Source organism: Polypterus senegalus, chromosome 9, assembly GCF_016835505.1.
Source record: "Polypterus senegalus isolate Bchr_013 chromosome 9, ASM1683550v1, whole genome shotgun sequence".
In the NCBI taxonomy this organism is placed as follows: Eukaryota; Metazoa; Chordata; class Cladistia; order Polypteriformes; family Polypteridae; genus Polypterus; species Polypterus senegalus.
Window position 1 is genome coordinate 110595277 of NC_053162.1, and position 25678 is coordinate 110620954.

The following is a 25678-nucleotide window of genomic DNA, read 5'->3' on the forward strand; positions in this document are numbered from 1 at the left end:
TCGAGCGCTCCCTAACCAATCAAGTAAATCATCCACTTGCGGCATGGGATATGCATCGAATTTAGAGACCTGATTGAGTCGACGGAAGTCATTGCATAACCTCCACGAGCCATCAGGTTTAGAAACTAAGACACTAGGACTAGACCATTGGCTATAGCTCTCTTCAATAACCCCTAGATCCAGCATTTGTCTAATTTCCAGCTCTACCTCCTTTTTCTTTGCCTCCAGGAGCCTGTAAGGTCTCTCTTTGACAATCACTCCAGGGTCCGTAATGATGTCATGAACAATCAACGCAGTTCGTCCAGGTTCTCGTCCACAACTTTAGGGACAGACAAGATCGCCCATTCGAGATCTTGTCTTTGTTCAGGTGTCAAATCAGGGCCAAAATTAAGATGAGCACATGACTTGAAAAGAGAACTATGCTGTCCGGAGGTGGGATCAATGTCCCTGTCCTTGCACGGTTTCAGCAGATTAATGTGATATACACGTTCACTCTGTCGACGATTAGGTTGTTTAACCAAATAGTCCACGAGTCCCTTTTTTTCTTTTATTTCATAGGGGCCTTGCCAATGTGCTAACAATTTTGAGTGGGAAGTAGGGACGAGCACCATTATATGATCACCCGGGACGAACTCCCGGATGGTGGTGTTACTATTATAATACAGAGACTGCGCTGCTTGTGCTTTTTCCAAATTTTCTTTTAGGATTGGTCTAATTTTCTCAAGTCTACTGTGTAATTGCGCGATATACTCCAGAATATTTGAAGTAGGGAGGACCTCCTCTTCCCATCCTTCTTTTAACATGTCCAAAAGCCCTCGGTGTTGTCTCCCATACAATAATTCAAAAGGAGAGAAACCTGTAGAGGCCTGCGGGACTTCCCGGTAAGCAAACAAAACAAGGGGAAGTAACTGAACCCAGTTTCTTCCGTCCTCGGTAACTACCTTGCGTAACCTCCGTTTTAAGGTTTGATTAAAACGTTCTACCAACCCGTTCGTTTGGGGATGATAGACTGACATTTTCAGATGTTTTATACGGAGTAATTTAGCGATTTCCCTGAACGTCTCCGACGTGAAAGGAGTTTCTTGGTCTGTTAAAACCTCTTTGGGGATCCCAACACAAAAATCCCTAAAAGCTCCCGTGTGATGGTTTTAGTATTAGCTGAGCGCAATGGAACAGCTTCTGGAAAATAAGTGGCATAATCAACTAATACCAAAATATATTTAAATCCTTTTGTCGAGGTTTCTAAGGGTCCTACGAGATCGATTCAGACACTTTCAAATGGAATATCAATAAGGGGAATGGGAATAAGAGGAGCTTGAGTCCTTCTAGTAATCTGGCGAAGTTGACACTCCGGGCAAGAAGCGCAAAATCGCCGGACCTCTTCATTTATTCCCGGCCAATAAAATCGGAGTTTTATCCTCTCTAAAGTTTTTTCACAGCCCAAATGGACCTAGAGGTGAGCGTGTGCTAACTCGCACACTTGTCGCCGTAAAGTTTGTGGGATTAGCAACGATGCTCGCACTTCACCCTCGTGATTTGCCACTCTATATAATAATTCATTTTTAATAACAAAGAATGGCGTTGGTGGCATGGGATCCAAAGTTATACCTCAGTGGACACTATAGCATTCCTGGCAAATTTTAAGGAATCATCGTTCCACTGTTCTCTTTTAAATGATGAAGGTGTCAAAAGGAATTGGGAAGTTAAAGTTTGAATTGGGTCTTGTGCGACCTTAAGGGGAGGGGCTTCTGCCTCCACGTCGTTCCAAGTTAACTATATTAGCTCCCGCAGAGGATGATGGGACATCAATTTCTTCACACTGGGTGCTAGTATCAGCCCATGCTACTGTGGGACATGGCGTGGAGGCAGTCGGAATAATATTTTCCATTACTAAGCCTTCATGTTTCTTTGGTACAGTTACGTTCTTACCGCTGATAATTTCACTCCAATCTCTACCAAGAATGACTGGAAACGGGGGATCCGGTAATACAGCCATAGCCATGCTTGTTAGGATACTATTTACCGTTACTATACATCTGGCTGTCTTATAATACCGGATATCCCCGTGAATACATTCAAGACTAGTTTTCATCTTAGTCCACTGTTGCGGTAAAATGAAACAAGCAGCAACAATAGAAATGTTACTCCCGGAGTCAAACATAGCTCTTACCCTTCTGCCATTTATAATAACTGCACCTGTATAAGGAAGAGACAAAAGGTTATTCACTGTGGCACAATACCTTTCTCCCCTCACCAATGAACAATCCATGGGCTCATAAGTACAGTTAGGGGACAGATGTCCAATCTCGCCACACTTGAAACAGCGGGGTGTATTAGCTGGTCTGTCCCTTCTACGAACGGGCAGGTTCGGGTGCTTGTCGGGTGGGCTCAGGAGCTGCCCCACGTGCCTGTTGGGTTCGGCGAGAGAACCGTTCTGATCGCCCCGATTTGCAAGCCGCCCAATGACGCTCCGCGATTTTAATAAGAGTATCCATGTCCTCATATGTGTGTTTCCGGACCTGCTAGGCAATGTGTTCAGGGATGGCGTGCACAAAGGTCTCACAAGCCAACATCTCAGCCATTTTATGGGAATCATTTATGTCGGGCCGTAGCCAACGACAGACCTTTCCCCAGGCTTCAAAGCCCTGGGTTCTTAGTGGCCTCTCCGGGTCAAACTGCCACTCCCTCCACTTTCTTGCTTGCTGTTCCAGGGATACGCCGTAGCGCTTGAATACTTCTGACTTCAGAGCGTCATAATCAGCAGCCTGCTCCTCAGTTAAATCATAATAAGCCCTCTGCACCGTTCCTTTCAGGTAGGGAGCCAGTTGGTACGTCCACTCCGACCTCGGCCTAAGCGGAACGCTCGAAGATCAAAAAATAGGTTTCAATGTCGTCTGCTTCTGTTAAAGTAGTCGGAGCAATGGGTGGTGACCGAGCAACCTCCATCTGTATTCTTGCTGCACATCAAGCCTCCGATTCCGCTAATTGGGTCCTGGTTTCTCCCATTTGAGTTTTCAATGTTTGCAAGTCTCCCATAATGGTTGAGAGAACTGTATTCAGGTCTTGCTCCTCTGACATACTGAAAAAAAAATCCTGCCGGCTACGCCAATTGTGATCCAAATAACTTCACAAAACAAAAATAAAGATTTGGGGACCGTCCCTGTATATGGTCGTCAGACAATAAGAAAAGAATTGATTCAGAGTCTTTTGAAAAGTACTGTACAATGAGCAATTTACTGTTTTTCAAAATGGTGGTTATATAGGAAGTAATAGACGTGACAGGAAATGGTTGGCAAGGTGGTGATGTGGCAACAGGAACTGGAAGTGAGGAGTTTTGTGGGAGCCGGAAGTGACATCATCAAAGGTGGCCGGAAGTGATGTCACTGTGGCCATTTTGGAATCCAGAAGTTGTGGAACTTAGATTTCTTCGTGTTTTCTGTTGATGAGAAAAAAAGAGTTCAGGTAAGTACTACGTGACAACCCCTTATCTTGCGATGTTTTACTTACCTTTAGGCTCTTTGACTGCCTCCTAATCGCCCATGTGTGACTATAATTTTATATATATATATATATTTATATATATATATATTTATATATATTTATATATATATATATATATATATATTTATATATATATATATTTATATATATTTATATATATATATATATATATATATTTATATATATATATATTTATATATATTTATATATATATATATATATATATATATATATATATATATATATATAATATGGCAAAATACCCTCGCTTTGCAGCGGAGAAGTAGTGTGTTAAAGAAGTAATGAAAAAGAAAAGGAAACATTTTGAAAATAACATAAAATGATTGTCAATGTAATGAATGCAATTGTTTTGTCACTGTTATCTATCTATATATATCTCTCTATATCTATATATATCTCTCTCTATAAATATATCTATATAGGTGTGGCAGAAAAGTAATGAGACTGGCAACACTGCAAGCGATCTGGCAACGCTGTGCTGTTGTCCTTGATAGAGCACGTGTATCAGTACCTCCCATAGCTCAGTGCGAGTTTCAACTCCTTCCGCTAACTACGCAGATTTTTGTGACCGCTATTAGCGGGTTGTTTTTTGATTTGCCGCCACGCAAAATGGAACAGCGGAATTTGGAGCAACGTTAGCCATTAAACGGCAAGTGTGACGTTTGGAAAGTTAAAACAGGCCTATGGGGAGCATTCTTTATCCCGAGCTCAAGTTTTTCGCTGGCACAAATCATTTTTGAAGGCAGAAAACACGTTGAAGATGAACACCGTTCAGGGAGGACTTCAACTTCGAAAACCAATGAAAACATCGAACGTGTAAACACTCTTGTGAGCTCAGACCGTCAAGAATATTAAAAATGTTGAGTGAACAATTAAGTTTGAACAGATTTACCGTTCATCAAATTTTGACTGAACATTTGCACATGCGAAAGGTCTGTGCCAAAATAGTGCCTAAAACTGCCCTCTCCATAACAGAATTTTGACCTCAAAAGGCATTCCTGTGGTTCCCCAGCCCCTTATTCACCTGACCTCAGTCCTGTGATTTTTCCTTTTTCCTAAACTGAAAAATGTCCTCAAAGGACGTCATTTAGGGACTTTAGAAAACATCCAAAAGAGTGTAACGGACATGCTGAAGACCATACCGGTTGAAGACTTCCAGCCTGCTACCAACAGTGGGAACAACGCTCTCCATCGGTGTGTAGCTGCCAAGGAACTACTTTGAAGGGGATAACATTGATGTTTGAAAAAAATAAAAACTTTGGTAAATAAAAAATCAGTCTCATTACTTTTCTGCCACACCTCTTATATATACAGTGGAACCTCGGTTTGCGAGCATAATTCGTTCTGGAAACTTGCTCGCAATCCAAAGCACTCGTAGATATCAAAGCCGTAATTTCCCCATAAGAAATAATGGAAACTCAGATGATCTGCTCCACAACCCAAAACTATTCATATAAAAATGATTAATACAAAATATAAAGTAAAATACATAATACACATTAACCTGCACTTTACCTTTATAAAGAATCATGGCTGGTGTGAGTTTCTAAACTCATGTGGGATTCCACCTAACGGACAACATGCCGGAAGAGCGCCCCAAAGCAATCGCGAGTCTCCCAGCGCTGTAGCAGTTAGCCGTATAAGCGCATCCAAAGATCGCAGACATGCTATAAGCGCCTGTCATCAATGGGTCATACAAGGAACATTATAAAGGTCCCGGTACAATAAATAACAGCTCTGTTGCTGTTTCAAGCTGAATAAAGCTGGTGTTAAAGTACTGAGACTCAGCTTTGTGTTTTGGGGAGCAAGACGGGGACTTGCACATCACAGCGCACATACACACACAGTCACAATGCTGTAGTAAACAGATGTGACTATATGAGTGAGGCACACAGACTCAGACGGAGAATAGGATTGACACAGAGAGAGAGAGAGAGAGAGAGAGAGAGATGGATGCGCTGGGCGAGCAAGATAAGGAGAGAGAGAGAGAGACGCGCTGGGCTAGCGAGCAAGCGAGATAAGGAGAGACAGAGAGAGAGAGAGAGACGTGCTGGATGAGCGAGATGAGAGAGAGAGAAGCACAGGCGGAGCGAGCAAGATAAGGAGAGAGAGAGAAGAACTACCAGCTCAGTTGTGATCACATAACGCTCAGCAGACAAAGTGTATCCATACTACTCGACATTGCAAGACATCACTGCTTATCAAGTAAAAATTTTTTAAAATTTTTGCTCAGACAGTAAAAACACTCATAAACTAAGTTACCAGAAACCCGAGGTTCCACTGTATGATATATATGTATATGTATATATCTCTCTCTATATATATCTCTATATATATATATATATATATATATATATATATATATATATAGATATATATATAGATATATATATATATATATATATAAATATCCTCTTCAATAAACTCCTGTAAAAGGCCCGCGTCCGTGTGTGCTCTTCAGGCGCGAGTGCGTATGAAAGCGGCCACACATTACTGTACCATATTCTCTCCATGCGCCGCACGTGACTCTATTACAGTAAACGGCCGCAGCATGATAAGATATAAAGGACACCATTGCTGGGTAGAGTGCTGATTGGGTAGTCCGGTCAGCGCATTAAAAACTGCTGTTGGGAGACGCCACAAAATAATCAGTTGCACGCCCTTACAGATTAAAATACTTGCTGGGAATTGCACAGTACTTGCTGGGAAACGCTTACAGGCACGCATTATAAGCAGCATGCCACACATTACATCAGTTGTTGGGACACTCTCTGCTGATTGCCCACTGTTGTGACAGAAAATTAAAGTCATATTACGGACATCAAAGCCAGTATTACTGTCAGAGAAAATTACAGACATTTTATGGAAATACAAACCAGTATTATTGCGAGAGAAAATTAAAGACATATTAAAGGATGCATATATTACAGCCACATACAAGCCAGTATTACTGTTGGAGAAAATATTACGGCCGTATCTACTAACAACATGCCACCCAAAAAAAGGACACGTCAAGTAGGACAAAATACAGACAATCAAATCCTATATAAGCAACATCTCCTGGAAGAACGGTCAGCTCAGCAAGTAAACATCATCAAAAGAAACGCTGAAAGACAAAGAAAAATATGAGCAAAAAGATTGATTGAAGAAAAAGAAAATGACTGTCAGAAAAACGCTTAAAAGAGAAAGACTCAGAAGAGCAAACCTTAGAAAGGTTGGCATTTTGCTTGCTAGAACCAGTATTCGGCTATGGTCAGTTTTATGTTGCATTACCAAGAGTTAGAAATTTTCCAGATGTTGTTAGTGCCCGTTATTGTAACGGGCTTAATGTCTAGTGTGTGTGTGTGTGTGTGTATGTATGTATGTGTATATATATATATATATATGTATGTGTATATATATATATATATATATATATGTATATATATATTTATATATATATATGTATATATATATTTATATATATATGTATATATATATTTATATATATATATGTAGTATATATATATATATATATATATATATGTATATATATATTTATATATATATATGTATATATATATTTATATATATATATGTATATATATATTTATATATATATATGTATATATATATTTTATATATATATATGTATATATATAAATATTTATATACATATATATTTATATATATATATTTATATATATACACAGTGGTGTGAAAAACTATTTGCCCCCTTCCTGATTTTTTATTCTTTTGCATGTTTGTCACACAAAATGTTTCAGATCATCAAACACATTTAACCATTAATCAAATATAACACAAGTAAGCACAAAATGAAGTTTTTAAATGATGGTTTTTATTATTTAAGGAGAAAAAGAAATCCAAACCTACCGCCAGGGGGTGCCCCAAGTCTCAGAGGGCCCGGGGTTGATTTACTTCCGCCACACTCGGGAAGATGGAGGAGAATCCCTCCAGGGACGCCCGGAGTGCTTTCAGATGCTCTTCCGCCACACCAGGAAGTGACGTTATAGGGAGCACCTGGAACACATCCAGGAGAGAATAAAAGGGCCCGCCTCCCTACAGTCGGGGAGCTAGAGTTGGGAGTGGGAGCAGGACAAGGCTCCCTTAGAAAGAGGAAAGGCAGTCCCACGGACAGTGTGACAAGGGACAGAGATTAAGGTGATTTGGGCAAGAAGGCACAGTGGACTGTGCGGGACTGAGTTGTGTGTGGTGTAATGGATGAAAAAATAAAAGACCTTTTGATAAAGGTGCGGTGTCTTTCTGATGGTGTCCAGGCATGTCTCACAATATATATATATCTATAAATACTAATATTAATATATATATATATATATATATATATATATATATATATATACTACGCAAAAACGAAAACGTCCCTCTGACTTTCAACTGTTTTACTTTCAGTAAACTTAATGTGTAAATATTTGTATGAACACTAAAAGAGTCAACACCATAAGACATAAACTAAAAATGTTTCACAATGTGTCCCTGAATGAAGGGAGGCTCAAAATCAAAAGTACCAGTCAGTTTCTGGTGTGGCCACCAGCTGCTTGAAGTACTGCAGTGCATCTCCTCCTCATGGACTGGACCAGATTTGTCAGTTCTTGTTGTGAGATGTTACCCCACTCTTCCACCAAGGCACCTGCAAGTTTCTGGACATTTCTGGGGGAAATGGCCCTAGCCATCGATCCAAATCGATACCGCTCCATGGTACAGGCCTCGGTGTAACGCTCATTCCTTCGACGATAAACACAAATCCGTCCATCACCCCTGGTGAGACAAAACCATGACACATCAGTGAAGAGCACTTTTTGCCACTCCTGTCTGGTCCAGCGAAGGTGGGTTTGTGCCCATAGGCGCCGTTCTTGCTGGTGATGTCTGGTAAGGACCTGCCTTACAACAGGCCTACAAGCCCTCAGACCAGCCTCTCTCAGCCTATTGCGGACAGTATGAGCATTGATGGAGGGATTGTGTGTTCCTGGTGTGACTCGGGCAGTTGTTGTGGCCATCCTGTACCTGTCACGCAGGTGTGATATTCGGATGTACCGATCCTGTGCAGGTGTTGTTACACGTGGTCTTCCACTGCAAGGATGATCAGCTGTCCTTCCTGTCTCCCTGTAGCGCTGTCTTAGGCGTCTCACAGTGCGGATTTGGCAATTTATTGCCCTTAGCCACATCAGCAGTCCTCATGCCTCCCTGCAGCATGCCTAATGCACGCTCACGCCAGATGAGCAGGGACCCAGGGCATCTTTCTTTGGGTGTTTTCACAGTCAGTAGACAAGTCTCTTTAGTGTCCTGCGTTTTTAGAACTGTGACCTTAAATGCCTACTTTCTGTAAGCTGTTAAGGTCTTAACGACCATTCCACAGGTGCATGTTAATTAATTGATTATGGTTAATTGAACATACATGGAAAACATTGTTTAAACCATTTACAATGAAGATCTGTAAAGTTATTTGGATTTTTAAAACATTATTGTTGAACTACACAGTCCTGAAAAAGGGACGTTTCTTTTTTTAGCTATATATGCTATATATATATATATATATATATATATATATATATTGTGACAGGTTAGGGTTTTCTCAAGCACCCTTGTACCCTCAGACCACACGCCAGACACCAGATAAAAATCCAATAATTATTTATTATAATAATAATTGTGCACAAAGCACCACCACTCCACTATTCTTCAATAACCAATAATAAACAATACTCAATCACAATCCTCCACTCCCAGGCGCTTAGCCACCCTGCCTCCCAACTCAGCTCATCGTCTGGGAGCTCCCACAGTCCTTTTATATTCCCTGACCCGGAGGTGTTCCTTCCCAACAGTCCACAAGTCCTTATTCCTTCCGGGTCAGGGTAAATAATGTTTTTCTCACCCCGAAGCCCGTGCTCTTCCTATGACGAACTTCCGGGTCATAGAACATGAAGAACTCTTGGTCCTCCCTGCAGCTCCCTCTCGTGGCCCCCATGGCATCCAGCAGGGCGGTGCATAAAACTACATGGTCCATAATGCCCTGCTGGTCTTCTGGGACCTCCATGCTGCAAGGAGGGCTCCATCTGGTGGCTTGGGGTATTGGCGGGTACATGGTCGCCATATCTTACAATATATATATATATATATATATATAGAGATATATATATATATATATATATATATATATATATATATATATATAGAGATATATATATATAGAGATATATATATAGAGATATATATATATATATATATATATATAGAGATATATATAAATAATATAGAGAGAGAGAGATAGATATATATATATATATCTACAGTATACTAATAAAAGGCAAAGCCCTGACTGACTCACTCACTCATCACTAATTCTCCAACTTCCCGTGTAGGTAGAAGGCTTAAATTTGGCAGGCTTATTCCTTACAGCTTACTTACAAAAGTTAAGCAGGTTTCATTTCGAAATTCTACACCTAACAGTCATAACGGTCGACAACGTCCGACATGTTGAACTTTCTTATTTATGACCCCATCTTCACGAAATTTGGTTGGCGGCTAACCGAAACCAATGTACGTACTTATTTCGGTGGTATGACTGTCAGCCGCCATATTGAACTTTCCAACGTCACTAATTCTCCAACTTCCAGTGTAGGTAGAAGGCTGAAATTTGTTACTTATACCGGTGGTATGATGCCACTGTCGGCCGCCATATTGAACTTTTCAACGGTCTTTGTTACTTATGAGCCCATCTTCAAGAAATTTGGTACGCGGGTTCCCATCTCTATCTGAATCCTGCTTACGTACATATATATTTCCATAGCCTGCAGCTCGGTCACCGTGTGAGACGGCATTGGGTCTCCCATCCCAACGCCTCCCATGTTGTTGGCTGCCTGCCTATATAAGGCCGTCCATCGCTCCGGTCTCTACATTTCCTTCCTTGCTTCGCCACGGTATTCATGTCTCCCTGCTGATAACTGTAGCCTTTTTATTTAATCCACGGCTTCTCCGCTGTTTTATTGTTCATTTATTACGATTATAGTTATTGTGTAGATATTTTAGACTTACTTTACATTGTTCAGGTACCCATTTTCTTTATCATTCTAAAGTACTGTCATTTACCGAGTGGTTTCCAAGCCCGGTGATGGCACCTTCCTCTTCCATTCTCTTTGTTACAATTGCACGGCCATATCAGGCTCACTCTTGATATCCAGAGGAACATTGTGTCTTATGTATTGAATGACTGGTACAGGTTCAAGGTGTGGACTGATGACAGTACAGGAGATAATTATTCTACACAGGAGCACTATAAGAGTGAAATCCTTAAGGCCTTCACCTATGCATCTGCATATGAGTTGATGGCTGCCGTTGAATTGTTCGGTTGTTGCTTTCAAGTATACCGAAATGGCCAAATATTTTACACCTTTTGACAACCGCCAATGCCTCTTAAACATCTTTGATTGACAGGTGACGATTTCAGTAGTGGACACTTTGATGTTTATGAATGTTTAACACTAGAATTACCAGAGCCTTCGAAAAAACTCGTAATTCCGCCCCACCTTAAATCGCTTCTTAAAACCGTTCACAGCTCTCCACCAGCGTCTTTTGTCATCTAAATGTGCTGATAAAAATCAGGCTGCAAGCAGCCGGCTATTCCATCCCCCACCGACTTAGAACGTGCACAAACTTCTCCCAGCTCATGCCTTGATTGATTATCTGGGAGTGAAGTGGAGTTTTAGAGTGGAAATAATAGATCATTATTTGGAACACACGCATTTCACGTGTGTTCCGTTTCTACAGTAATCCGTGTAAACACATTTTTAAAACAGAAACGTTTTTCATATTGTAGTAGTAAATGACAAAATGTAAGCATAAACTATATAATGTATGAAGCCTGAAGTCCAAATATCAAACACTTTCACAAAAGGTACACATATAACAGAACAAGTATGCTTTTATTCAAAAATATAACTGCAGAAAAAGCCACCTTAGCATGCCATATTGACACGCACGCATACAGCAGCTGCCAAGGTAGCTTAATGGTATTAGCCGCTGACTAGTATCCAAAAGGTCATGAGTTTGATCCCACATGGTTCAGTTTTGAGAAGTAAACTGCTCTTATTCTTACTATTTTAGAATAAAAACATGCATTTGATTTCAGTGTGTAACAGCCAGTAATTTATGATACTTGTAAAGGTTAGTTTTTTTTATTCACTTTTCATTCTCAGTCTCAGTTGTGTTCAGGATCCTTCCCTACCCCCCATCTGAGAATGCTGTTTTCACATAAAGATGCGCTGTAGCTCTGCAGCGTACTTGTGACTGCATTCTCGTACCAATGCTTGCGAACTGAAGTGCTCATGCGTGCACTTTTCGTGGCATTACACGTCCTATTTTTTGAACATGCCCGTGTCGCTCAAACACAGGAACATATGTTGGTGTACAAGAATAAAAAACAAGTGCACTTTTATTCTAGACTATAAGTGAAGAAAAAATAAAGCAAGTTACAGTAGGCAGTCGATAAGACAGCTTGCGTGGTGCAATGCTAAGAACTGCTGATTTCCGATCCGTGCTATTTAAAATCATCACATTCAAATATTAACAATTTCCACACACCCTTCCTACATTCACGACATGTGTACTTGTTGCAGTGTACACATCTCTCTGTGCTATGGTTCCTATTACACTGAATGAGCACCTGACATTGTACTTTCTTCCCTATCTAAATCGCATTCCAGTATAGCACGTCTCCAAATAAATCACATTTGAGTTATAGCGCGTCTTTATGTGTAAACAGCATTGTCAGATTGGGGTAATCGTGAATGATTTTAAGAAGCGATTTAAGGTGGGACGGAATTACGAGTTTTTTCGTAGGCTCTGGTAATTCTAGTGTTTAAACTATCAAAAGCTGGATGTAAAGTTATCGATGAAACCGGTTGTATACATGCAACGCTTGACAGATGCCGAATGTCTCTTCAACACAAGTCTTACAAATACTGTCGTAATTGAAACAAATCATGAAACTCAAACCGATCATGACAGCAGCAATCCAAGCTGTGAGATTTGAACCAAGATTACTGTTCACATGGCCAACTGTACGTTGCATGCTCAAGAGTAAGCTCAGCGCATATATTCATATTACAACCGGAGGGCCGAACTCACAATGTGGTATACAAAGAGATCCTTAACAAATAATTATTGGTATATTTTCCTCCGCTTAAAAAGGGTTTAATTTTCTTCTTAATAAAAATTTTAAGGCAGTACTTCACCGCTGCGAAGCGCGGGTATTTTGCTAGTATATCCATATATAGATATAAATATCTCTATATCTATACATATATATCTATATATCTATATATATATATATATATATATATATATATATATATATATATATATATATATATAGCTCACTAAAATTAAAGGAACACTTTTTTTATTGGGCCTGGCATGAAATCAATTAAACCTGTCTGATAATTTTCTGGTTGGTTAAGCAGCTGAGGTCATTGTTAATCACTTTCAGCTGTATTGGTGTTCATGGACTTAACGACAGGTGCACTAAAGTGGCAACAATTAGAAAACCCTCAAAACAGGACTGGTTTTACATGTGGAGGTCATTTCAAGTTTCTCCCTCTTGATCTTTTTTGGCTGGTTTTCCACTCATGCTAGTTTTGGCTTGAGTAATCATCTCTACTGGCAGTATGAGGCGATTCCTTAACCCTACAGAAGTTGCACAGGTTGTCCAACTTCTCCAGGATGGCACATCCACACGCTGCAGCAAGAAGGTTTAATGTGTCTCCCAGCACAATCTCCAGAACATGGAGGAGATTTCAGGAGACTGGCTGTTATTCTCGGAGAGCTGGACAGGGCCGTAGAAGGTCCTCAACCCATCAGCAGGACCGATACCTGCTCCTTTGTGCAAGGCGGAACAGGCTGAGCACTGCTCGTGCCCTACAGAATGACCTCCAGAGGGCCACTGGTGTGAATGTCTCTACCCAAACAATCAGGAACAGACTTCATGAAGATGGCCTGAGGGCCCGACATCCTGTAGTGGGCCCTGTGCTCACTGCCCAGCACCGTGGAGCTCGACTGGCATTTGCTCAAGAACACCAGAATTGGCAAGTCCGCCACTGGCCCTGTACTTTTACAGACGAGCAGGTTCACCCTGAGCAGCTGTGATAGACGTGAAAGAGTCTGGAGAAGACAAGGAGAATGATATGCTGCCTGCAACATCGTTCAACATGACAGGTTTGGTGGTGGGTCAGTGATGGTCTGGGGAGGCATATCCATGGAGGGACGCACAGACATCTACTGCGTAGGAAATGGTGCTCTGACTGCCATAAGGTATCGAGATGAAATCCTTGAACCCATTGTCAGACCCTACGCTGGTGCAGTAGGTCCTGGTTTCCTCCTAATGCACGACAATGCCCGGCCTCATGTGGCAAGAGTATGCAGGCAGTACCTGGAGGATGAAGGAATTGAAACAATTGAATGGCCTTCACGATCCCCTGACTTAAACCCAATAGAACATCTGTGGGACATTATGTTTGGTCCATTAGGCGCCAGGTTGCTCCTCAGACTGTACAACAGCTCAGGGATGCCCTCATACAGATCTGGGAGGAAATGCCACAAGACACCATCCGTCGTCTCATTAGGAGCATGCCCCGACGTTGTCAAGCATGCATACAAGCTCGTGGGGCCACACAAGATACTGAAAAGCATTTTGAGTAGCAGAAATTAAGTTTTTGAAAAAATGGACTAGCCTGCCACATCTTCATTTCACTCTGATTTTAGGGTGTCTACACAATTGAGCCCTCTGTAGGCAGAAAACTTTTATTTCCATTAAAAGACTTGGCATCCTTTTGTTCCTAAGACATTGCCCTGTCGTTATTTGTATAGATATCCAACTTCATATTGAGATCTGATGTATGTAATGTGTTTCTTTAAAGTGTTCCTTTAATTTTTGTGAGCAGTGTATTTATATATATATATATATATATATACCCCGATCTACATACTCTCAAATAGACAAACCACACGCCATGGCGCAATGGTAGAGGCTTCGCGGAGAAGTAGTGTGTTAAAGAAGTTATGAAAAAGAAAAGGGAACATTTTAAAAATAACGTAACATGATTGTCAATATATAATAATTATTTTGTGAGTGTTATGAGTGGTGCTGTCATCAAGGATTTGATTATCATTGTTTCTTTCAATCAGGTTCGTATTTGTAGGATGTGTTGTGTTCAAGTTTCATTCCATGTTTGTCAATCGTTGTAAAGATAACAGGTTTCATTCATCGATTTTGTTTCTTACTGCATCAATAAACAGCTCGTCTTCCTCTTCATCTGAGACGTGACACACTGCATGCACTGTTTTTTTTACACTGTCTTCCTTTAGCGGGACATTGACTTTTTCCACCGTGTGCTTTGTTTCCGCAGTAGCTGCACTTATGAATATGCTTATGTATCACACACTTCATATTTTTTTGCTGCCTTCTCAATTGTGTAATTCGGTTTTTGTTCAGCACTCTTTGGAACTGTTGCTTTTGTCTGTGCACCGCGTCATTTCACGGGAGCCGCTCAGTGTACATGCATCAAAGGTTCCCAGCTGTGCTGGTGCCATCTCGTGCGATATCCACGGCTGTATTTAATGTTAGCTAAGACCCGGCACTTAAAAGTTTCTCTCAGCACTTTCGCCGAGTTTGTGCCAAACACCACCCTGACCATCTCATCTTCCTCTGCGTAAGCACAGTACTTCACCCGTGAATATTTTGCGGCAGTGTTTCTATTGGATTTCTGCCGACGGACGGCCTAAACGGATGGTCAGGCACTAAATTACGTGGGAGGCGTAACTCTGCCTCCCACGGGCATCGAGCAGAAGTCTATTATAGTATATGGACAAAAAAATAGTTTCCAATTATGACCATTACGCGTGGAATTTCTAAATGAAACCTGCCCAACTTTTGTAAGTAAACTGTAAGGAATGACCCTGCCGAATTTCAGCCTTCTACCTACACGGGAAGTTGGAGAATTAGTGATGAGTCAGTAAGTCAGTCAGTGAGTGAGTCAGTGAGGGCTTTGCCTTTTATTAGTATAGATGTACAGTGGAACCTCGGTAGACGTCCTTAATCCGTTCCAGACCCTTTGACTTATACCAAACAGAACGTATACCAAACAAATTTTTCCCTTAAGAAATAATGGGAAAATGATTAATCCGTTCCCATGGAAAAAAAAAATCCTATTGCTATTGGCATTTTATACATTTGATGGGGTTGTATAAAATAATTTAAACACTGCTTAATACTAAAATACATAAATACAAAAGCAATTAGATGAAATAAATGAAAATTTTACCTAACTTTACTTTTTAATAATATCTTTGTTTTTCACAATCGTAGATACCGATGCTGTTCTCGGCAACGCGTTATGCAACAGCCATGTCCCGGATATGCATGCCACCTTCATACTTATCAACAATCAATTCAAATTTACATGAAAAAAACACAAAATCACGTTGTGATGATGCAGGTTTGCTATATGCTCCCATCTGCTGCCGGGGAGCCCTTGAATCCTACACCGTCGGTAATGTGCCTCGCTGCTAACCTCATCGGTAACAACAAAGCAAGGGGATGGTGAAAAAGTGCAAAGTGCTTTTATTAAAACAATTAACAAAACAGGGTGTTCAAATTAAAGTGCAGTCCCCAAAGTTCCAATAAATAATCCATAAAATCAGAAGTGAAACGTGGAGGTTAAAAACAATAGAAAAAAGTCTTCTTAAAAACAACGAAGTTAAAAGCAGGAAGTATTCTTTAAAAAAAACAAGAAGCTCGGTGCCTGCTTCCCAACTGGGGAGTCTCCCTACTTGCAGCTGACCTTCGCACTGCCTGCTTCAGCCACTTCATCCATGCGCGCTCTCGCTCGCTCGCTCTCTCTCTCACGTCCGCTTCTTTCTTTTTACTCCCCTTCAAGCCAACTCGCGCTTCTGTTTATCAAGATAAGCAGCCCCAGGAACAATCATGAATGCAGACGGTCCATAACAAGTGCAGTTTGGTGAGAAACGCCCACATCGCTAATCGCCCTGACAGCCTTCAGCCACTTAACCACTACGCCCCCTCACCAAGCTGCGAGCACGGTGATTATTTATTTTAAAGCTGGACTTTGACAGGAGCTGTGGACCTGCTATATCACATATGTGAAAGTTCACAGAGAGTTATAGCGCGGGTTGTTCACTGAATGCTAGCAACTGGCGCACTAATGCTCGTGGGCAGTCGTGGCTTTGTCTCGAGAGAGGTAAACAAGGTTAGCACGCGAGTCGTATTCCAAACAAAGGTCGTATACCAAGCAAAATTTTTGTGTCCAAACAGGACATATACCAAGTTGGACTTATTCCAAAGCAGACGTATACCGAGGTACCACTGTATTTCTTTTTTATTGTGATGATCACACTAATATAAAACATCTGATTATTTTCAAATTCATATGTTTCACTGGTTGTTATTTTAATTTGATTATTATTAATTTTAATCGTGTTAATGCAGAGACATCAGGGTGACATTCACAGGTAGACAGACGTGAGCAGATGAGGTAAGACATGCACTGGAGCCCAGAAGAGGATGTGCAACCACAGTTCGCAGGCATCAAAATAGTCAGGCATGAAATAATCGTGACTAATCGAAAAAAACATTCAATGATTAGTCGACTACCAAAATAATCATTAGTTGCAGCCCTAGATGGAAGTTGTTTAATTTAATATGCTGCTGTGTTTGATCTGTTAGGAGAAAACCCACACAACCAGGAGGAAAATACAATATCTACAAAAATATCCTAACTCCTATTTTTTTTTTTTTTCTTATAGTGTACCACAAATAATGAAGATAGAAGACAAACAAGTCCGAATCATTCCCAAGGTACTGATCTATACACTCTTTAAAGCTTTCTGAAAAGGTTTTTGCAGGTACTGTTTATGAATTTATCTCTAGCAACTTTTTCTGAATCATCTTATTTAATAACAGGGAGCTCAAAGCTAACGTGTACAGGTACAGTGAAAACATTTTTTTTTTTTCTCCTGTCATGAATTTTTCACAATAAATGTTTTTTTTCATCCCTTTATATTTCAGTTTAGTTTCCTTTAATGCATTTATTAATATTGAAGAATTTAAAACTGACCAGGGATAATCACTCCACCTAGTTTAATTGTGTATCTTTAACATACACGATTCATAAGTATAAGAAAAAGTATCAAGCAAAAAATGCAAATCAAGAACAGAAACAATAAGTTAAAAGTGGGTGTAATTAAAGACAAGAGCTGACCTCTGATTAACAACACAATTTTATAAAAATTAAATACAGGAACTAAGGAAAATGTTTTCATCTAGGATTTTAATACTATATTAAGTATAGAATCATAGCTTTTCTGGCCACTCCACGCCGTTTGTGCAGTGTGGCTGCAGAGAGCTTAAACAACTCAGCACACATAAAAATGACTAGGGTCAGCTTTCTTGAAGACTTTTACTGGACGTACCTTGTTGTAAACTGAAATACATAGCAGACAGTATGCCCTTACAGCGTGAATGATTTCCTCTGTCGGATTGTGACAAGAGGTGCGCGTAGACAAAGGTTCAGATTGCTGCATACCACAACTAACCAGACCCTGGGGTTTATATACCTTAAAGATATGTTTCGGAAATAACCAAAACAAGAGATAAAGAGATGCCTACATGTGATACAAGGGATGCATTGTATTCAGATGTTCATTATGGGACCTACGTGCTCTACGTGAGCTTCAAGGACATTTATAACACCACTTTGAGTGTGGGACATGATTGCCAGGTGTGCTAATAAATGACAAGACAAAGGGGGGAGCACAGTTCAACAAATAACACTAACAGCTAACAGCATTAGTGGCAGATAAATAGTTAGATGAGAAGGATGGGGAGGAACATAGTAGTGGCTGTACGCCCTACAGGAATGACAGACAAGAGAAAATAAGGACGTGAGGAACTACAGTATATGTGAAAAGTAATATTCAAGCTCAAGATCAAGACAGATGAAGGGAGCATTTAAGAATCACTAACAGTGCAGGTCATCCCTTTGGGCGACATAGGTAGCCACATAAGATGCCATCTTCTGGAGGTTCCAACTTATCAAGCCAATTTTGCTTTGCCTCTGATGGTCCATGCCATGCTGTGCATGTACAGGCTAACCAAATATGCAGTGGTTCTGAACTTAATCAAAATGTGCAAGAAAATATTTGTTCTTTGTTTTTCAAAGAAATGTTACTGTATGTCAGATTCAGTCTTCTTTTTCCCTATATTGTTATCCCTGAGATAAGGCACCCATCACCATCCACATGTACCCCATCATCCCAGAATTTTTGTGTCTCTAGAGAACTGCAGGTAGTGAAAGAGGACAGCTTGGTGGCTGAGTCATGTGTGCTTTGCAAATGCTAGAGGCTGTTGAGAGTTTTTGGTCTGTTCTGTGATGTGAAATTTAAATAAAAAAAATACATTTTGCTCTTAAAAATTTGAGTTTTGGTTGCCACTAAGGAATCGTGTGGGAATTTGTAAAGCTTTTTTCCCATTAGAAGGTTTTTTTTTTTTTTTTTTGCTTTTTTTTCACCGGCACTAAAGCAAAAGTAGCTGGGTGTTTGGAGGTGCACTTGGAAAACTTACTTGTACTTGTACCTGTTCTTGTTCTTGTTATCCGTATTTGAATTAGCATCGAGGAGACAGGGTAGAAAGCAGCAGTAACTGATATCGGCGTTTGTAAGTAAATAACCGTGTCGACGTAACAGCGATTCCTTAGTTTAAAGGAAAAGAACAAACGGCCGCAGCTGACTTCAAAGCAGCAGTGCACAGGTAAGCGGCCAGCGTTAAGACGCCGATCAGGCACAAGGGGCTTTAGGAGCAAATAAGGTAGTAAAGTTTTATTTATTTGGTTATTTTAGTTTAACACTAGAATTACCAGAGCCGGCTATTCCATCCCCCCACCAATTTAGAACGTGCACGAACTTCTCCCAGCTCAGGCCTTGATTGAGTATCTGGGAGTGAAGTGGAGTTTTAGAGTGGAAATAATAGATCGTTGTTTGGAACACACGCATTTCATGTCTGTTCAGTTTCTACAGTAATCTGTGTCAACACATTGTTAAAACAGAAACGTTTTTTATATTCTAGTAGTAGATGACAAAATGTAGGCATAAACTATATAGTGTATGAAGCCTGAAGTCCAAATAGCAAAGAAACATTTTCACAAGAATAACACAATTGCACTTTTATTCAAAATATAACTGCAGAAACAAAAAGCCGCCTTAACATGCGACATTGACAACCAGTTTATTGTAACTGCCTCTGTGGTTCAATAGACTCAGGTCCCGCTTGGGAATCAAGGGTCACGAGTTCGATCCTGCCCCTCCGTTTTGAGAAGTAAACTGCTCTTAGTCTTACTGTTTTAGAATAAAAGCATACATTTGATTTCAGTCTGTAACAGACGGTGCAATTTATGATCCTTGTAAAGGTTAGCTTTTTTTTTTATTCACTTTTCATTCTCTCAGTGCGTTCAGAATGAATCCATACAACCCCATCTGATACGGCTGTTTTCACTAAAGGCACGCTATAGCTCTGCAGTGTACCACGATGCATACTAACGCAAACCCCGGGTTCTGACACACAAGCGCTGGCGAAGCTGCCTTCTTATCTCACCGTCACTTGCTTTTCTTTTTATTCAGTTTTATTGAGTGTTCCTGCCAGTCCCGCATGTTGCTGTATGCTTTTCTTTTGTACTCCAGGACATGCAGAGGAAAGAATGGTAAAGACCAGTAACCGGCTATATGCAATCATCAGACACTCCCCATCTGCCCGTGTCGTTCAAACACAGGAACATATATTGGTGTAAAAGTATAACAAAAGTGCACTTTTATTCAAGTGCACTTTTTCCATCGCCTTTTCCTGTAAGAAGCAATGTACAATGTCTCTCTATGCTGTGGTTTCTATTACACACCTGAAAGAAAGAGACAATACATGTGAAAATATCCAGCATACAGCAACATGCGGGGACTGGCAGGAACACTCAATAAAACTGAATAAAAAGAAAATCAAGTGACGGTGAGATCGAAGAAGGCAGCTTAGCCAGCGTCTGTGTGTCAGAACCGGGTGGGGCGTTAGTATGCATCGTGGTACAAGCAGAGCTATAAGCGTCTGTATTCTGTTTCTTTTGTACTCCAGGGCACGCAGAGGAGAGAATAGTAAAGAGCAGTAAGTTGGCTATATGCAATCATCAGACACTCCCCATCTGCCCGTTGTTTTGTTATACTTTTCAATACTTTTTATACTGCTCAAGCGGGCATGCTCAAAAATACACGTGTAATGCCACGAAAAGTGCGCAGACACTTCATTTACAAACAAAACAAGTGCACTTTTATTCAAAACTACCTGTATAACCAAAGAAAAAGAAAGCAAGTTACAGTAGGCGATTGATCGACAGCTTGCATGGTGCAATGCTAAGAAGTGCAGATTTTCATTCCGTGCTATATAAAATCATCACATTCAAATATTAACAGTTCCCACACACCCAAGGACCGTCCTTCCTACATTTACGACCGTGTACTTGTTGCGTGTACACACCTCTCTGTGCTATGGTTTCTATTACACTGAATGAGCACCTGACACTGTACTTTCTTCCCTGGGGAAGGTCCGCATCAGAGAATTTCCAGTTCCTGCATAAATTCACACCCGATCTGGCGCTGTTCGTTTTCAAATAATATTGCATTAGTGCGATTATATTTTCACATATATTGTCTCTTTCTTTCAGGTGTGTAATAGAAACCACAGCATAGAGAGAAGTGTGTACACTGCTTCTTACAGGAAAAGGCGATGGAAAAAGTGCACTTGAATAAAAGTGCACTTTTGTTATACTTTACACCAATATATGTTCCTGTGTTTGAGCGACACGGGCAGATGGGGAGTGTCTGATGATTGCATATAGCGCCGAAGTTACTGGTCTTTACCATTCTTTCCTCTGCATGTCCTGGGTACAAAAGAAACAGCATACAGCAACATGCGGGGACTGGCAGGAGCACTCAATAAAACTGAATAAAAAGAAAAGCAAGTGACGGTGAGATACGAAGAAGGCAGCTTCGCCAGCATCTGTGTGTCAGAACCCGGGGGTGGGTGGGTTTGGCGTTAGTATGCATCGTGGTACACTGCAGAGCTATAAGCGCGTCTTTAGTGAAAACAGCCGTGTCAGATGGGGTTGTATGGATTGATTCTGAACGCGACTGAGAAAATGAAAAGTGAATAATAAAAAAAAAAAAGCTAACCTTTACAAGGATCATAAATTGCACCGGCTGTTACAGTCTGAAATCAAATGTATGCTTTTATTCTAAAACAGTAAGACTAAGAGCAGTTTACTTCTCAAAGCGGAGGGGCAGGATCGAACTTGACCCTTGATTCCCAAGCGGGAGCTGAGTCTATTGAACCACAGAAGCAGTTACAATGAACTGGTGTCAATGTCGCATGTTAAGGTGCTGTTTGTTTCTGCAGTTATATTTTGAATAAAAGCAAATTGTGTTATTCTTGTGAAAATGTTTCTTTACTATTTGGACTTCAGGCTTCATACATTATATAGTTTATGCCTACATTTTGTCATCTACTACTAGAATATAAAAAAACGTTTCTGTTTTAACAATGTGTTGACACAGATTACTGTAGAAACTGAACAGACATGAAATGCGTGTGTTCCAAACAACGATCTATTATTTCCACTCTAAAACTCCACTTCACTCCCTGGTACTCAATCAAGGCATGAGCTGGGAGAAGTTAGTGCGTTCTAAATTGGTGGGGGATGGAATAGCCGGCTGCTCCTAGCTTCTCTTTATCAGCACATTTAGAGACAAAGGGCGCTGGGGAGAGGTGTGAAGGGATTTAAGAAGCAGTTTAAGGTGGGACGGAATTACGAGTTTTTTCGTAGGCTCTGGTAATTCTAGTGTTAAACTGTCCTTAGCGGTCCAGAGGTAGAACAGTTAAATGGGCGACAGCGTAAGGGTTCATTAATATGGGGTAATACAAACAGTGTGAGTGGAGAGCTTATAAGTAAGAGGAGAGCAAAGTTAGGAGAAGAGATAGAGAAAAGTGGAGAAAGAGATGGAGAACAGTACAGGAGCTTAAGGTGAAAAGGTGTAAAATATCTGTAGCAGATCTTTGTGTTACCATTAAGGAGCAGCTGAAAGAAGAAGAAATTAAATTTTAAGAAAAAAAAAAGTTAAGGTATTTTAGTAATCCCAAATCAAATTTTAATAATGAGGCCAGTGCAATGCAAGTCCTGTCGGATGTTAGACTTTTTAGATGATGGTTTGGAAAAGCCAGTTGTCTCTGAGGGCTACATCTGCAAGAGGTGCCATCTGATCCAGCACCTCAAGATCAGGATCGCTTAACTGGAGGAGGAGTTGGCTGACCTGCGTTGTAATAGAGAAATGGCAGACTTGGCCCAGGTGTCCTTTAGAGAGATAGTGTGCACCCCCAAGGTGGCGTGAGAGGAGATTCCAGACCAGACAGGTAGGAATAGGTGGGTCACGGTCACAAGGTGTAAAGGGTGCCCATTGTCTGGGGGCATCAACCTCAGAATTAGAAGTGTCAAACCATTATCATGTCATTGCGGAGCTGGACGGTGTCTCTGATAATTCTGAAGCGGTAGGCAGGGATGAGGAGCACCAACGGGCCACCTCAAAACCAATTCCCAAAAAGAGAGAGGTAGTGATAGTTGGTGACTCAATCATTAGGGGGATTGAAGCATAGGTGTGCTCCAGAGAGAGAGAGAGTCTCGCACGATGTGTTGCCTTCCGGGAGTACAGGTGGGAGACCTCCCTGGAAGGATGGATAGGCTCTTGGCCAGAGCGGGGGTGGATCCAGTTGTCATTGTCCATGTTGGAACAAATGACCTACATAAGGGTCGTCTGTCAGTTCTGCGATCCAAATTCAAAGAGTTAGTTGCCAAGCTGAGAAGCAGAACTGACAAGGTAGTCTTCTCTATAGTTCTGCCTGTGCCATGTGCCAGTCCAGGTAAGATTGAGGAGATTAGAAGGCTTAACGCGTGGCTCAAATTTTGGTGCAGAGTAGAAGCATATAGGTTTATGGGACACTGGGACTCCTTTTGGAACAGATGGAACCTGTTCCGCCGTGATGGGTTACATTTGAACTTGAGGGGCACCAATCTATTGGGGAGCCATATGTTTAGGCTAGTCGAGGATTGTTTAAGCTAGGGAATTGGGTGGCAGGGAGTTTAGGACAGGTTTAGATCTATACATGGAAGAACAAACAATGGTGTAGAAATAAAAATGCATAGTAATGTAAATTCTAAGCAAACATTTAAATGTAGAAGAAGTAACACATTAAAAATAGCTTGCCTTAATGCTAGAAGTATCAAAAATAAGGTAAGTGAGTTGGAGTTGTATGTAGCAGAGCATAATTATGATATTATAGCAATAATGGAAACCTGGCTAAATAACAAAGTTGGGGATGAGTGTAACATAGAGGGATACACCTTTTTTAGGAAGAACAGACAGAACAGAAAAGGAGGTGGTGTTGCTGTTTATGCCAAACAGGGTTTAAATGTAAAACCTCTTCAGTTGGATGATGAGCCCCATCTTAGTGAGGACATGTGGCTTCCACAACCATTAAGAAGGATATCCGGGAGGCTAAAAGACAGTTGGAGAGGAATATAGCAGATAAGGTGAAAGAAGACCTTAAGAGATTCTTTCAGTATTTTAGTAGTAAAAGAACCGTCAAGGAGGAGGTCAAGTGCATCAGGAATAGTAAAGGGGAATTAAAAGATACAGACCGTGAAATAGCGGATGCCCTAAACTTACTTTTTTCGGAGGTGTTTACAAGTGTGCAAGTGGATAACCTCCCAGAGGTAAACGCGACTACTAAGGAGGTACTGAGGGATTTGGAAATTGTGGAAGGAGAAGTGCTGCTCAGATGAAATAAGATGAAATCAAACAAATCATCGGGACCAGATAATATTTATCCTCGTGATCTTAAGGAGGCTAGTGGATACATATATAAACCCTTGACACATACTTTTAGGAAGTCACTGCACACTGGAGAGATTTCAAAGGACTGGAAAATGGCAAATATCATCCCATTATATAAAAAGGGTGACAGGGCAGATCCAAGCAAATATAGGCCAGTAAGCCTAATATGCATCACAGGAAAATTAATGAAAGGAATTATTACGGATAAGATTGAGCAACACATGGCAAGGAGTTATTCTGAACAGTCAGCATGGGTTCAGAAGAGGGAGGTCGTGTTTTACTAACATGCTGGAATTCTATGAGGAGGCAACAAAAGGATACAATCAAAGTGGAGCTTATGATATTATTTATCTGGACTTTCAGAAAGCATTTCATAAGGTGCCACATGAGAGTTTGGGCATCAAATTAAAAGAAGTGGGAGTTCAGGGTAATGTTTTTAGATGGGTGCAGAATTGGCTCAAACACAGGAAGCAGAGGGTGATGGTGCGAGGAACCTCATCAGAAATGGCCGATGTTATGAGTGGTGTTCCACAGGCGTCAGTGCTAGGACCGCTTCTATTTTAAGTATACAGTGGTGTGAAAAACTATTTGCCCCCTTCGTGATTTCTTATTCTTTTGCATGTTTGTCACACAAAATGTTTCTGATCATCAAACACATTTAACCATTAGTCAAATATAACACAAGTAAACACAAAATGCAGTTTTTAAATGATGGTTTTTATTATTTAGGGAGAAAAAAAACTCCAAACCTACATGGCCCTGTGTGAAAAAGTAATTGCCCCCCGAACTTAATAACTGGTTGGGCCACCCTTAGCAGCAATAACTGCAATCAAGCGTTTGCGATAACTTGCAATGAGTCTTTTACAGCGCTCTGGAGGAATTTTGGCCCATTCATCTTTAAAGAATTGTTGTAATTCAGCTTTATTTGAGGGTTTTCTAGCATGAACCGCCTTTTTAAGGTCATGCCATAGCATCTCAATTGGATTCAGGTCAGGACTTTGACTAGGCCACTCCAAAGTCTTCATTTTGTTTTTCTTCAGCCATTCAGAGGTGGATTTGCTGGTGTGTTTTGGGTCATTGTCCTGTTGCAGCACCCAAGATCGCTTCAGCTTGAGTTGACGAACAGATGGCCGGACATTCTCCTTCAGGATTT

At 40.7% G+C, this 25678-nt stretch overlaps 1 protein-coding gene across 1 annotated transcript in view; it reads left to right on the plus strand.

The window, feature by feature from the left end:
* The window catches only part of cep89 (centrosomal protein 89), a 440613-nt gene that overhangs the window by 76204 nt on the left and 338731 nt on the right, over positions 1–25678 (plus strand). Inside the window, exon 6 of the mRNA XM_039762400.1 lies at positions 17356–17407. Coding sequence (XP_039618334.1) covers positions 17356–17407 — 52 coding nt within the window. The remainder of the gene's footprint in view (positions 1–17355; positions 17408–25678) is intronic.